At 54.6% G+C, this 13,915-nt stretch overlaps 1 protein-coding gene across 1 annotated transcript; it reads left to right on the forward strand.

Moving 5' to 3' along the window:
- Positions 1 to 8,114: 8,114 nt before the first annotated feature.
- ZNF703 (zinc finger protein 703) lies at positions 8,115 to 12,321 on the forward strand. Its single transcript, XM_024562718.4, has 2 exons — positions 8,115 to 8,540; positions 9,505 to 12,321. The coding sequence occupies exons 1-2, from the start codon at positions 8,304 to 8,306 to the stop codon at positions 11,032 to 11,034; spliced, it is 1,767 nt and encodes a 588-aa protein (XP_024418486.1). The 5' UTR covers positions 8,115 to 8,303; the 3' UTR covers positions 11,035 to 12,321.
- Positions 12,322 to 13,915: the final 1,594 nt, after the last annotated feature.

Genomic DNA, 13,915 nt, shown 5'->3' on the forward strand with positions numbered 1-13,915 from the left:
AGTGTCACAGGGTCAAGGTCACTAACAACAAGTGAGCTCTGACTCAGTGGCCCCAGGAGCCCCAGGCCCAGGACTGAGCGTGAAGAGGTGAAAGCGGGCCTCCGAGAGGCTCAGGCACCAGAATACCCGGGGAGCGAGTATTCTGCCTTTGTTTTTTCTCAGCGAATGGTGATAAAGCAGAAAACCCTGAACATCTCACATGCACATGTCCTTTTATACCTTTGAATTTTGCAGGTAGTTTCAATGCAAAAATTATCACACGAACAAAATGAAGGCTATTTACCTACCTTGTGAGCAGCATACTAACAATAATACTGATTTAATGATTTCGTGTCTTCACAGGCTTCACGGGCCTCATCCTGGAAACTCATGGTTAGGCCTGGGGATGAACCTCCCCTGACATTGTCCTTGATGAGAGACTTGGCCTTTTCATGACCATGACCAAAAACGGTCTAGATAATCCAGAGTTCTCATGAGGATTCATTTATTGGAAACTTTACTACATGAAGACAGGTATTTGTCAACATAGGGTGAGGCGACAGTAGGTTTACAGTTGTTCGAGTGGAAAACAATGCAATCATTAATAAATAACAATATAACAATAAAATCTGTTTCGTGTACTCACAACAGTAAACCTGCGTTTGCTCCACCCTGAATCTTGGATTCTTTTAGGCCAGACTTGAATATTCCTCTCCTCCTTCTTCTTCGCCTATTAAATGAGGGAGAAGGGGAGGAGGGAGGAGAGTATGAGAAGCATGCACATTTTCTTAAATCCAAACATGGGATGGGATCCTCTTCCCAACAAGCCTTCAAAGTCCCCCCAAATGACGTGACCAGAAGGTGCCTGGGTCCCCAGCTATCCTAGCAACTTTCTTATAGCTTTTGACCCAGCAGTTTTTCTCCTAAGTTCTCATCCTATAGCTCTATTAGTACACATGGAGAATGATATGTATGTTACACACACACACATACATACATACATACACATATGTGGTTATTCACTGCAGGAGCAAAAGATTAGAAACCATCCAAATGTCCACCGGGAGGGGACCAGTCAAAACGAACCGGGCACATTCAAATAGCAATGCCACAGAGCTGCAGGACCGGGTCTTTTCGGACTATAAGACGCACCTAGGGTTTAGAGGAGGAAAATAGGGGAAAAAACCCACTCCACCTCCACCCCCACCCCATCCCCACCCCCCGTGAGCCAGGTAAGCTACATTCAGAATATAAGACGCACCCCCATTTTCCTCCCAGATTTGGGGGGAATGCATCTCATAGTCTGAAAAATATGGTAACTGAATAAAACACAAAAGCCCAGGATGCCATCCCCAAAATATGGCAATTTTCTTTAAAAAACAAATGTAGAACAGTTTGTGTGGTATGTTGCCATTTATGTGTAAAACGAGAAAGAATATATATATATATATATATATATATATATATATATATATATATTTGCTAATACATATAGCAAATACCTCTGGATGGATGGACAATAGGACAATAAACTCATAGTATTAATGCATTAACTTGTTACCCCATAGTACTAATGCCTGAGGGCTAGAGGGAGGTTTTTTCACTGTACATTGTCATAGCTTTGGAATTTGGCACCATGGGCATGCAGTTCATAATACATAAATGCATTTTTCAATAAAATTAAAAAATTAAATCCTTTGTAAAAGGGGCTTATCATGTAACTCTGCAGTGTTAATGGACTACATCACGTCTCTACTTCTGGACATGGGGTTCGGTTGGGACCCCAGCTCTGAGGGTTCCTTCTCTGATCAGAGGCTGGCCAAGGGCCACCGAATTCACCCTCCTCAAAATTGTTCTGGTGTCTTGGAATTCGGTTTTATCCAATACAACCAGCGATGATGAAGCCACGGCCTGAGCAGCTCTCCCTTTTCTCTAATTGTGTTGGTCGAAACAAGGTCTGGAGCTGTGCATTCCAGCGTAGGAGGGGGCATGCTTTGGGCCAGTGCAGAGATTTAACCACAAAAAGTGGGGATTGTAGAAATGTCATCACCACCACAGCTGAGGGCCACAGAAGGGTCCGAAGCAGGCGTGACACCAGCCCTGTGCAGCCGAGGTACTCACAGCCCTGTGCAGTCCCAGGTGCCCACTAAGATCTGTTGGGCCTGGGGCACCCAGTGGTTCCAGTTGGTGGAAGCTTAGCACATGGGGGCTGGATGTTTGGGTCAGCATGGTCTCTGCTTCCCTTCCAGGGGCCTTTTGCTCTGTTCTGAGGGGCACCAACACATCTAGAATGGTTTGTTCTAACACCCAGAAGGTGCTTGGTAACTGCAACAATCTGAAATTAACCCGGAGCAAATGGATTTAAGAACAATATGTAACTAAACTACAGGGTACTATGCAGGATTTAATTCAGGGCCTCCTGGCTTTTTTTTTATATCTGCCAAAGAAGCATACTGACACCCAAAGTTCAAGCCTGCCCTGCCTTTCAGGACCTGGGAATGTGCATACCTGCGAGGTGGGAGGCCTGGACTGGCTGGCTTGCTCGGGTCCTTACCTACCTGGGGATCCCCTAAGGCCTACACCGTCCAAATGGTCAATAAACAGTAACTGAAGGAACTAATTCAATCCAGTTCAATTAATTGAATAAATGGTCCCCTTACTTCCTTCTCTGCCTCAGTTTCCTCTCTACCATATTCTCATTCCTCGAGAAAGGAAAATCGTGATTGTGAAGAGCAGCCTTATGGAAAACAATTCAAGTCACTTGTTTTCCGATTCTTCTGCTGCTCTCTCCCTCAGTCCCACACACAGAAGATTGTCTCAGCGACTGACTATTAGTTCTGCCACTTTCTAGCTGTGTGATTTGGGCAAATTACATAACCTCTCTGGGTCTCTGTGCCTCACCTATAAAACAGGCATGATTATAGTGCCCACCTCATTGGTTTGCTGTGAGAAGTAAATGAGTTCTTGCACCTAAGGTGCTCGGAAGTAAACACTCAATAAAGGTTATTATTCCCCTGGGTGGAACGCGTTGTCTGCTAATCACAATTGAGATGTTGGCAGATTGCTAAAGTATGATTCCTTCCAGCAGTACTTGCAACTTAAAAGAGGAACCTCTAAGAAACGTGAAAGCCCAAAGAAACAAAGTAGTCAAGGGTGAATGCCCAGGGCTAAGGCTGATGTATGGGGGGGGGGGCAGGGGGGGGGGTGGGGAGATGAAGGCTGGAGAACTTCAAAAGCACACCTACTCGCATCCCCCTCACCCTGGCAGCCCTGCCTATCTCCTGGGGGCTGATAGGAGATAAATGAAATCACTCCTTCAAAGCACCCTACTCAAGGACCCGGATCAAACATCAGGGCTTGAAGATAAGCTTTGGTCTACATTTCCTTTCCTCCATCCTTCCCACCGCTAGAATTCTCCAAAGGAAATTCTAGAGGGAGGAAAAGTAGTTAATTCCCCCTCTTTTATCAAAAGGTGTTACCTCCCCGTCCACAGGCAATGGCTGGTGATAGGGGCACCAGGGAACCAGGAAGGGAGTCAGGGAGGTCTTTTCAGGGCCTTCTGCCCGAGCGAGCGGAGTTCGCTATGTGACATTAAACTTCCCCGTAAGCTCTCAGGGCCCGGGGCTTCATCTGTCAAAGGGGATGAAAGCACCTGCCCAAAATAACTCAGACAATTGTTATGACATGATGAACACAAACAGCTATTTGGGGAAAGATACCCAATGCTTATACAGTTAACATTGTGAAAACTACACGGTCACCTTGAATCCTGGGGAATATGGTGACCTGAGTCAGCCCCATAAATAAACAGCCCTTTGTATGTAAAATTCTCATTCATTCACCACCATTCCTTGGGCACGTCTGGCATTCAGACCACCTGGATTCACATCCCAGGAACAGTGCTTGGCTCTCTGTGTTGGCTATTGTGACGATGATAGTCGCACACCCAGCTAGGCAGTAAGAACACAGAGAGAACGAGGACAATGCAGAAGCATTCATTGCCCAGTGGGGGAACGGACAAGTAACAAACAATGGCAGATGCCATGCAGTAAGTGTAGTCATAGAACATATTAAGTGTGAGAACAGAAGAGGGAGCTACTGGAGTGCGCTCCCTGCAGGGCAAGCGGTTCTCGCTTTCCTCCCGTCTGGCGTCTGGCCCTCGTCTGCCCTGCTGCGTCTGAAGCCCAGGATGAGGCCTGCGGAGAGGAAGCGCCTCTCCGTGCCCCAAGCACAGTGCGCTACCTCAGGGCTCCTGGCCAAGGCTGTAATTGCCAGCCGCTGAAAGATATTAAATGCCAGGGAGGAAAACCAAGTTCTCTATGAGGCCGACTTCTCAAAGTCCTTACAGCTTGTAAAAAAAAAAAGTAAATAGTTACCCGGTGAGATATTATTTCACGCTGTTGCCATTAGGGCGTGAGTGTTACGCAGAGAGGCAACGTTCAGGTGGTGCTGCCTCGGCCACGCAGCGAACCCCACAGCGACCCCGCACAGCACCCCGACTGCCTCTCTCTCCCAACCCGAGGCCGGCATTTGGTCCTGGGTGGTGAATTTTATGTAAATTGACGGAGTGAAAAAAATCTATAAATATTCAGAATTTCCTAAAGGATGTTCTTAATGGCTTCTGAGGGGCACTTTTTTTAAAAGTACACATTTGACTGGAGAAGTCAAAGGGGAAGGAAACTCTCCTTCTGGCGGCCGGTCCTCCGGGCGGTGGCCGGTGCTGAGACCCTCGGGCCCCAGCTGCTGCCGGGACTCTTCTCTGGAGCAATGGCCCCACAGATGCAGGTAGTCCGGCACAGCCTTCGTTTAATTACCTGGGACTTTCTTTGTGCAGAGCACAGCACATGTGACATCCATTGTCTGCTTGGGGGCCCCCTCCCCTGAGGTGGCCACTCTTACATTTTACACAGGAGAAAAGCAAAGCTGAGGGCGGTGAACTTGCCCGGGGACCAGCACAGCAATGTGGTTCAGAGGCCTGGCTCCGGGAGACCTGACCCCAAGTGCCCCCTCTGCCACTACCTGGTTGTGCCACTTTGGGTAAGGGACTAACCTCTCCTTGCCTCGCTTTCTCCAGCTGTAAGCAGGAATGAGAACAATGGCACCTGAGGCTGATCAAGTGCCTGGCACGGGGAATTGCTGTTCTTTGCCATTACAGACTTGGGGCATTCTCCAGCCACCCTCACTCCTATCCTAGTTCCACGGTGTTGCTCGGGCGCAGGGCAATGTAAGAAAGGGCTGGAGAGAGGGAGGCCCCTTAACCATACATCTGCTACTTTTCTGCAATGGAGAACATGTGCCAGATGCCCTGTCCCTGAACAACATGGTCTTGCATGGACTTTTCAACCACAACCCTAGCACAGTTCTCTGCCCGCAAGTGGCCCTCAATAAACTTGACCCAATGGAATCCTGAGTCTTATTCTCTCCCAGGTGACAAGCCATTCCTCTGAAAACTGCCCTTTCTTTAGGCTACGAGGACCCCATTTGGGGTCCTCTGTGTATGTTAGCATTTCAGCTAAGTCAGTGTCAGATACTGATTGTAATAATTGTCTAGTAGTGGTTTAATCTGGCCTCTGGTCTATCTTAATATGGTTGTCCAAAGATACGGTTCTCAAAACCATGTCATAAGGTATGGTTCTCTCCAAAGGCGACTGGGTGTATCCAGCCAAAGGAGCCCTGATGCCCTCACCAGCCCCCAAAAGGAAGGGTGTCCCCACCCGCTTGCTAGCACTTCCCAGGAAGGGGGATGAAAACAGGCCTGGTTGCTACCTCAACTCTGTCTGGCACCCACTGTTCCTATCAGTGAATTCTGCTGTGGGGCAAGGGAGTGCGGCTTCTTTTTAAGTATAATGTATCATTAGCTAGGCAAATTCCTCACCCTCTACCCAAGCCTGGCCCCCTGTTCTCATCTCCTTTCTCCCTCCCTTTCCTTCACTCACTGCCTTTTTCTTCTCTTTTCCTCTCCAGATAGAGAATAAATATTTTATCCTCCTCCATTCTTCTCCTCTGTCCTTTCTGCCGCCTCCTCTCTCACTTTTCCTTCCAAATTCCTAAACGCCTTTTCTCTCTCCCCACTCCCCTTTGCTCTCAACTGATTCCCCATTAATCATTCCTAACACACATCTGCTTGGGTCCTAGAAGGATTTCTTGGCTGGCTCTCACAGCTGGGTTGGTTACAATAATGAAGAAGGAGTCTTTCATCTTTTACTGCTTCCTAGGTCTCCCCTCTCCCCAGCTCATCCTCCTCCTAGGTGCCTACCCTCTTCCATTCTGTAAGGCTCTCTTCTGTTCTTTTTTTGCATAGCAGCCTCCTAAAGACCAAGTGGCCCTAAAGGTTGAAGTGGCTCTGCAGGGACCCTTTAAATGTAGTGTTGGCACCTGCCGAGATGTCAGACGCACAGAGGCTGGTATGAGAAGAGGCTGCGGGAGGGGACATGGAGGCCACCACTGATACATTCAGTGAATGGGCTCACCCCCCTTCTTGTACCCCTTTTGCTCCAATATGGAAGACATCTGTCAGTCGGAGCATCCCTTGGAATTCCTTCTAAACTGATTTTACCAGGGTTAAATTGGGGTAGGGAAAGCCAGTGGACTATACACACTGCCCAAAAAAACCAGCACAGATCCAGGAGTACGTTTAACTTAGGGTTTGATTGAAATGGCCTGGAAATGGTGACTGCTGTCGTCTTCACTGAGCATGATAAAGCTTCCGGATTGCTATTTGTTATTTCTGTGATAGTTCTGTCTTTCTCTTTGAAGAACCCTTTTTGAAATCACCTATCTTGGGCTCTCATGCTGTCTCAAGAGGCAGTTCAACGCTGCAGAGTCAGGGACAGGTAGTCCTGGAGCAATACGCCCCGAGTGACAGGCCTGACAATCAGAGTGATGGATTGGAGCTGGGAAAGTGGTACTCGAAGTGAGGCGGGGACACCAGCGCGCCTCCCCTGGCCGCCGAGAGCACGCCGAAGCGCTCTCCCCAGAGGCCGGCGCACAAAGGATCAGCTTCACCTTCTGATAATCCGCAGACGGGAACTTTAATGTCAGAACTATGACTACGTAAAATCTTTGCCAAGTGCGAAGCTGGCAATGCGCCCTCTATCCGAAAGACGCGGGGAAGGGGAGAGAGTAGAAGAGTGCATTGTTATATTTAATAAAGTTTTTATTGCGAACTTTTCCTGGGAAAAGATACTGCATTTTTTCCCGCGAGAAGAAAAGGATGGGGGGTCGTATCTAGAGTTTGCATCGACGTGCAGCATTTAGAGAGATCCCCAGCTCCTCTGGGACACTGGCCTCTCCAGTGGTCGCTGGTCCTCCCAAAATAGCAGCTAGGTGTGGTGCAGTGAGGGAATTTTAAGCCTCTGAACAGGGCACGGTAAGACCTGAAACACGCGAACACCGAACCTATAAATCAGCGCGCAGACACCGCGCACAGCCTACGGTACACGCTTCATCTGAACCATTTCCCCAGGAAGGGAGTCCTCAGACTTGCAGGCTTCGGACAGGATGGGCTCAAAGTTGTTGGAGCAGCTGACGCCGCGTCCGGGGAACTGAGGATGCCTCCGAGGCTCAGGCACTTCCAAGTGAGCCCACTGGGAAGAAGCTGATTGGGGAAGAGAACTGGACCCGAGCAGAGCCGGAGCAGAGCCCAAACAGGGCCGAAGCAGGGCTGGGGCTCTGGAAGCGCGGCCCGCCCCCAGGCGGCCTGCGGGAGAGGCTTAGGCTCGGCAGCGCCGTGCGCTCCCACCCCACACCCAGACACGCTCCGCCGGCTGGGGGCTGTCCCCGCCTGCATCTCCATCCCGGTGGTGTTAAGCAAGAGAGGGGAGAGACAGGAAAGCCAGCGGGGGGATAGGGCACAGGGCCCAGGATCCCGGTGTGGGACCCCCGGGCAAAGGCGGCGCAGTTGGGGGGTGGGGAGAAGTACAGTGGGTGGTAAAGGCCGAGGCGGCCGTGGCGCACGAGCGAGGGCCCTTTAAGGCTCTCCCCTCCCACCGGCAGCGCTGGCCTCCGCCTCCGCCCCCGCTCTCCCCGCCCTGGGGTCCGGGCGAGAGCTGCGATTGGGCGGGTGCGGCGATCCCTTTGAAGTGTGGCTGCCGATCGCGGCTATTTGACGTGCGGCTCGCGGAAGGCGAAGGTTTTTGTGTTGCTGTCCCCGGCTGGTGGTGGCGGCGGCGGAGGCGGCGGCGTCGGTGGAGGAGGGGTGGAGGCGCGGCGACTGCTGCACCGCGCTCCACGCTGCGGAGCGCGCCCACCCGCCCCGGGAGCTCGCCTCCCTGGTGCTGCCCCTCCCTCCCCGCCCCCCCCCCCAGTGGCGCTGCCCCCTCCAAATGAGCGATTCGCCCGCTGGATCTAACCCAAGGACACCCGAAAGCAGCGGCAGCGGCGGCGGCGGGAAGAGGCCGGTGGGGCCGGTAGCGGTGTCCCTCCTGCCACCGGCGGACCCCCAGCGCCAGGCGAACCGGCTCCCTATCAGGGTCCTGAAGATGCTGAGCGCTCACACCGGCCACCTCCTGCATCCGGAGTACCTGCAGCCGCTGTCTTCCACTCCCGTCAGCCCCATAGAGGTCAGTATCTGGGACTCTGCCGCCCAGCGCCGTTCCCATTCCGCCCACCACTGCCCGGCCCACGGCCCTACTCCCTGCACCCCGGGGCTCGGTGCGGCGCTCAGGTCCGGCCGGGGCGGACGGGGTGAGGAGGGACCGAGAACGGGGGGATCATAGCCCACTCGGTTCTACCCAGGTTTCTCCACGGAGGGGTCCCCTTCCGCGATCGCCCTTCGGATCTACGTGTTTTGTCTGGGATTGGGTCTGCTGTTGGAGTCTCCACTGGGTCCTTTACTTTTCCTCGGCACCCAGTTTCTAGGCCAGAGACGATCTCCCCTGAGTCTCCCCCTCCCCCCAACCTTGATTTGTTTTCTTTGAATCACGGGTCGCCCCCGTCCCACTCCGCCTCTGTCCTGTCCCGTTGGAGCGCACGACGCGCAGACACTCCCGACCCCGGGTCTTTCTTCCTCCTCCTTGCCCGGGTGCCCTCGCGGGAGGGAGGGGCTACTGCGAGCGCCGGCGGCAGCCTAGGCTTTAGAACGCCCTTCTCCCCGCTTCTACCCGGGCGCCAGCGCCGGAAACCCGTCCCAAACGAAGTTCCCCAAACTGAAGGAATAAGTTTTTCCTCGGGCTTAGCGGAGGGGGAGATTAGAAGGAAGGGGGCACGTCACAGCCTCGACTCCAGAGAAGTCGCCTTCGCCTGCGGTGGCCTTCGGCGGACTGCTTCCGCTGGCCCACTCCCCAGGGCCTGGGGCGCACTCCGGGACCCCGTGCAGTCGGGGATCCCACTGCTGGGCTGTGTGAGTGCCGTTCTGCCCAGCTGCGCCGCCCACCGGGCGCTCGCTCTCAAACCTCTCCCCAGGGCCTTCCGTTTGGAAGGCTCTGCGCGCCCACCCAGCTCCCTAGGCACCCCCTCTTACACCCCTGCTTGCTCCGCGGGGTCTTGTAGTCTCACTCCTTGTCCCCTTGCCGCTGTCTCCCACAGCTGGACGCCAAGAAGAGTCCTTTGGCGCTGCTGGCCCAGACTTGCTCGCAAATCGGCAAGCCGGACCCGCCGCCCTCGTCGAAACTCAACTCGGTGGCGGCGGCTGCCAACGGGCTAGGAGCAGAGAAGGACCCTGGCCGCTCCGCCTCCGGAGCCTCCTCCGCGTCTGCGGCGCTCAAGCAGCTGGGCGACTCCCCGGTCGAGGACAAGTCCAGCTTCAAGCCCTACTCCAAGGGCTCCGGCGATTCCCGTAAAGACAGCGGCTCATCCTCTGTGTCCTCCACTTCTTCCTCATCCTCCTTGTCCCCGGGAGACAAGGCAGGCTTCAGGGTCCCCAGCGCCGCCTGCACGCCCTTTCCTCCGCATGGAGCGCCAGTCTCCACGTCGTCGTCTTCGTCCTCGCCCGGTGGTTCCCGGGGTGGCTCCCCGCACCATTCTGACTGCAAGAACGGCGGCGGTGGGGGTGGCAGCGGGGAGCTGGACAAGAAAGACCAGGAGTCCAAGCCCAGCCCGGAGGCTGTAGCCGTGAGCCGCGGCAGCAGTGGGGAGCCTGGCACACACGGCGGCGGTGCGGAGGTCGGGGCCTCTGGGCGCAAGTCGGAGCCGCCCTCGGCGCTGGTGGGGGCTGGCCACGTGGCGCCGGTGTCACCCTACAAACCGGGCCACTCGGTTTTCCCGCTGCCACCCTCCAGCATCGGCTACCACGGCTCCATCGTGGGCGCCTACGCCGGCTACCCCTCTCAGTTCGTGCCTGGCCTGGATCCTAGCAAGTCTGGCCTTGTGGGAGGCCAGCTGTCGGGGGGCCTGGGCCTGCCACCTGGCAAGCCCCCCAGCTCCAGCCCACTCACCGGCGCCTCCCCGCCCTCCTTCCTGCAGGGATTATGCCGCGACCCCTACTGCCTGGGAGGTTACCACAGCGCCTCGCACCTTGGTGGCTCTAGCTGCTCCACTTGCAGTGCGCACGACCCAGCCGGGCCCAGCCTGAAGGCCGGGGGCTATCCACTGGTGTACCCCGGGCACCCGCTGCAGCCCGCCGCACTCTCGTCCAGTGCCGCCCAGGCTGCGCTCCCGGGCCATCCCCTCTACACCTACGGCTTCATGCTGCAGAATGAACCGCTGCCTCACAGCTGCAACTGGGTAGCGGCCAGCGGGCCCTGCGACAAGCGCTTTGCCACCTCAGAGGAGCTGCTCAGCCACCTACGGACTCACACGGCCCTGCCGGGCGCAGAGAAACTTCTGGCCACCTACCCTGGGGCCTCGGGCCTGGGCAGCGCCGCTGCAGCAGCTGCAGCGGCTGCCTCCTGCCATCTGCACCTCCCCCCGCCCTCCGCCCCCGGCAGCCCCGGGTCGCTGTCATTGCGGAGTCCACACACTTTGGGGCTAAGCCGGTACCACCCCTATGGCAAGAGCCACTTATCCACAGCTGGAGGCCTGGCCATGCCGTCCCTCCCCACAGCCGGACCCTACTACTCGCCATACGCCCTGTACGGGCAGAGACTAGCCTCAGCCTCCGCGCTTGGATACCAGTAACTACGGCTCTTCCTCCCGCCCCCTCCCCGACCCTCCTCCCCCAGCCTCCTGGCCTGGCCGCTGCAACCTCCACTACTGCTTGTCCCTGCCAGATTCCCCGCCCAGACCCTCCCCACTGGACTGTGTATTTATTTACTATAATGTTAGCTTACAAGCTGGGAATATAAGTGCATTAATGGCCCACACGAGTCGATGGTATGCAAAAAGTCTGTGTTCCCCCAAATAATATTAATCACACAAGCAACTACATGTTCCCTGCCCCTCTTCCTTTAATTTTTTCTTAGGTATAAGTTTTAATTTTTTCTTTTTTTTTTGATTGGTTTGGTTTTAGGGGAACAGGGAGAGTTGGGGTTCTGGGGTTCTTCTCTTTGTTTTGTCCTCCCTCCCTGGGGAGTTTCTTGCATGCTTCTTAACCATTAAAACTGCATTTCATTTTCCCCTTTCCTCTCATTCTCTCATTTCCTCCCATTTGAGGTTCTGTTTTTACCTTCCAACGAGTAACAGAGAGGAGATACCTTTTGTAATGCGTTTGGGGGCTGCACGGAGGGGCCTCCGTAGACCCAGAACTCTGCTCTGTGACTTATCCCCTGCAGCCCTCTCCTAGGGACCCTGGTCTTTGCCCTGGCCCCCAAAATTAGAGCTTTCCTCCCCTACTTAGCTCGGAGCACGGACTGAGAGAGGGGCCTAGCAGCCTAGGAGAGAACCTTTCCACTTCCAGACTCTTCTGGCCCCAAACACCCTGTCCTCACCCTGCCCGCTTGCAGGGGGGGGGGGGGGGGGGGCGGGGGGGGGGCCTGTAGGGCTCATCTGATTCAATTAAAAGTCCTAGAAGGGCTTGCTGGCATGAAATTTTGCTCTTTATATTTTGCGAAGTGCTTTTATAGTCATTGTTTTTCTCTCCATTATTGGGGTAGTGGTCCCTCTCCTGGCGGTGAGGGGTGGTGTCAGTGACCCTTGCTAGATTCCTCCAAAGCAGACCAGTGGCGCTATCAGCAGGCAGTACAACCTTCTGTCTCTGCTGGGGCAAGGTTGAACAGCAAGGGAGCACACATCACAACAGCCCTCTTCACCCCTTTCCAGGCCAGACCCAACAGATTCCCCAAAGTTGGGGACTTCCTGGGTTCCCTCAGTGTCTGGGATTGAAGACTCAGGCCCTGGGTCTTCTTCCCCACACCGTTCTTCTTCCCGGTCTTCTGCAGCATCGCGGGGCTGCGGGGCCTATTTGGGATGAATAGAGCTCTCCCTTGGTAAGACTTATTTTGTTAATAAATGAAATACTTGGCTATATTCACACCGTGGTGTGTTTCTGTCTTGCCTTACCCACCACCCCATTTCCAGATACCTAAGCAAATACCTTTCTTTTATTCTTGTTTAAAATACCTTATGGTTTCCTTCTCAGATTTCCGTTCAAGGACGAGTTTAATGCCTTTCCTCGAGAAAGGGAGGAGGAAAAAAACTGCCAACGTATGACGAATAACATAAAACCACCTTTATTTTTTTTTCTCCACTTGGTTATTTAGCTACCAGCCTTCCTTCAAAGACCTTGACATTTCCTGGGGACAGGGTGGGGAGTGCGTGTGAGTGCGGATTTTTCCTCTGGGCCTGGATTCGAGGCAGAGAGGTTTGAGAAGGGAACCAGGTCCCCGGGCTCAGACTCCTGGCAGCACAGCCCCTGAGCCCTACGGGTGAGCAAAGACGACGTGCCTCTGGCGCCACCTGGTGGCAGGCAGCGACTGGCGCCATCCCCGACGGCACCTTAAGCGCTTCCCACTCTAAATGCCGAGGATTACCTCTTTCCTGAAAATGCTTTTATACACCTGAAACCAAAGGGTAACCGCACCCGCTTAAACGGGTGCTTCGCAAGGCTTGGAGGCTCCCCAAGGTCAGCGCCGGTTTGTCCACCCCAATCATCTGCGCTCCCAGAGACTTATCAACGGGGTTTCGGTTTTGCAGAGAAGGCGCGGCGATTGCTCGGGACCTTGAAGCCACTCTGGGTCTCTGTTTTCTTCCTGTCGCACGACTGACACTGACTTCTCATCCTCTGGCAGGACAGGGTGGGGTACCGTTTATTAGGACGGTGGGACAAGGATTGGACACCTTCCCACCACGAGGGGAGGCCCGGAGGCCGGGAGAGGACCGGCGGCTGCCGGGGTGGGGGGGGGGGCGGAGGGGGCGGGGCCCGAGCTTCGTCTCCCGGGGGCTGGCTGACTCCCGCACCTGCCGAGACCCGCCCCGCGCAGGTTTCCGCGGCCCGACCCCGGCGCTCCGCACTTGAAAACGGCCTTCCTCGCCCCCTCCTGGCTGCGCTCCTGGGCGTCGGCTTTGGGATCTACTGCTGCTGTTCTGTTGTTTGGCTTTGCTTTTTGTGAGGAATGAGACCTATTGGGCAGTTCGTGCTCCGCAGTTTGTGTGCTTCCGAAACTCTGAAGACCCGAGGTCAAGTGCAGAAGGGGTGGGAGGGATGCTAGAGAATCGCAGCACGGGACTGGGCCTCTCTGGGCGTCGTGCTCTCCGTACTTGACAGAACCTGGGCATAAGATGTTTTTGCGGGTTTGGGGGTTTGGGGGGGCAGGTTGTACCTATATCTTTGATTCTGGGCAGTATTCCTTCATTAGTCAAGAGAAGGTCAGGCTTCTCCAAAAACTGTGGGTGCTGGCCACCCTAAAACCCTAAGCGTGTCTCTGGCGAAGGGACCAGAGCTACTGGCGTCACTGGGCACCAGGGAGACTGAGTCAGAGAAAGGCTGAGTATGTCACCCGGAGACCTGCTCAGGCTCTTCCTGAGGAATCATCGTTGTCCAATTTCTCAGCGTTCAGATTGGCCCGAATCTTTAAAAGACCTGAAATGTAGTGACTTGCATTTTCTTTTTGCCAGTGGTTAT

The sequence above is a fragment of the Desmodus rotundus genome, chromosome 13 (assembly GCF_022682495.2).
Source record: "Desmodus rotundus isolate HL8 chromosome 13, HLdesRot8A.1, whole genome shotgun sequence".
In the NCBI taxonomy this organism is placed as follows: Eukaryota; Metazoa; Chordata; class Mammalia; order Chiroptera; family Phyllostomidae; genus Desmodus; species Desmodus rotundus.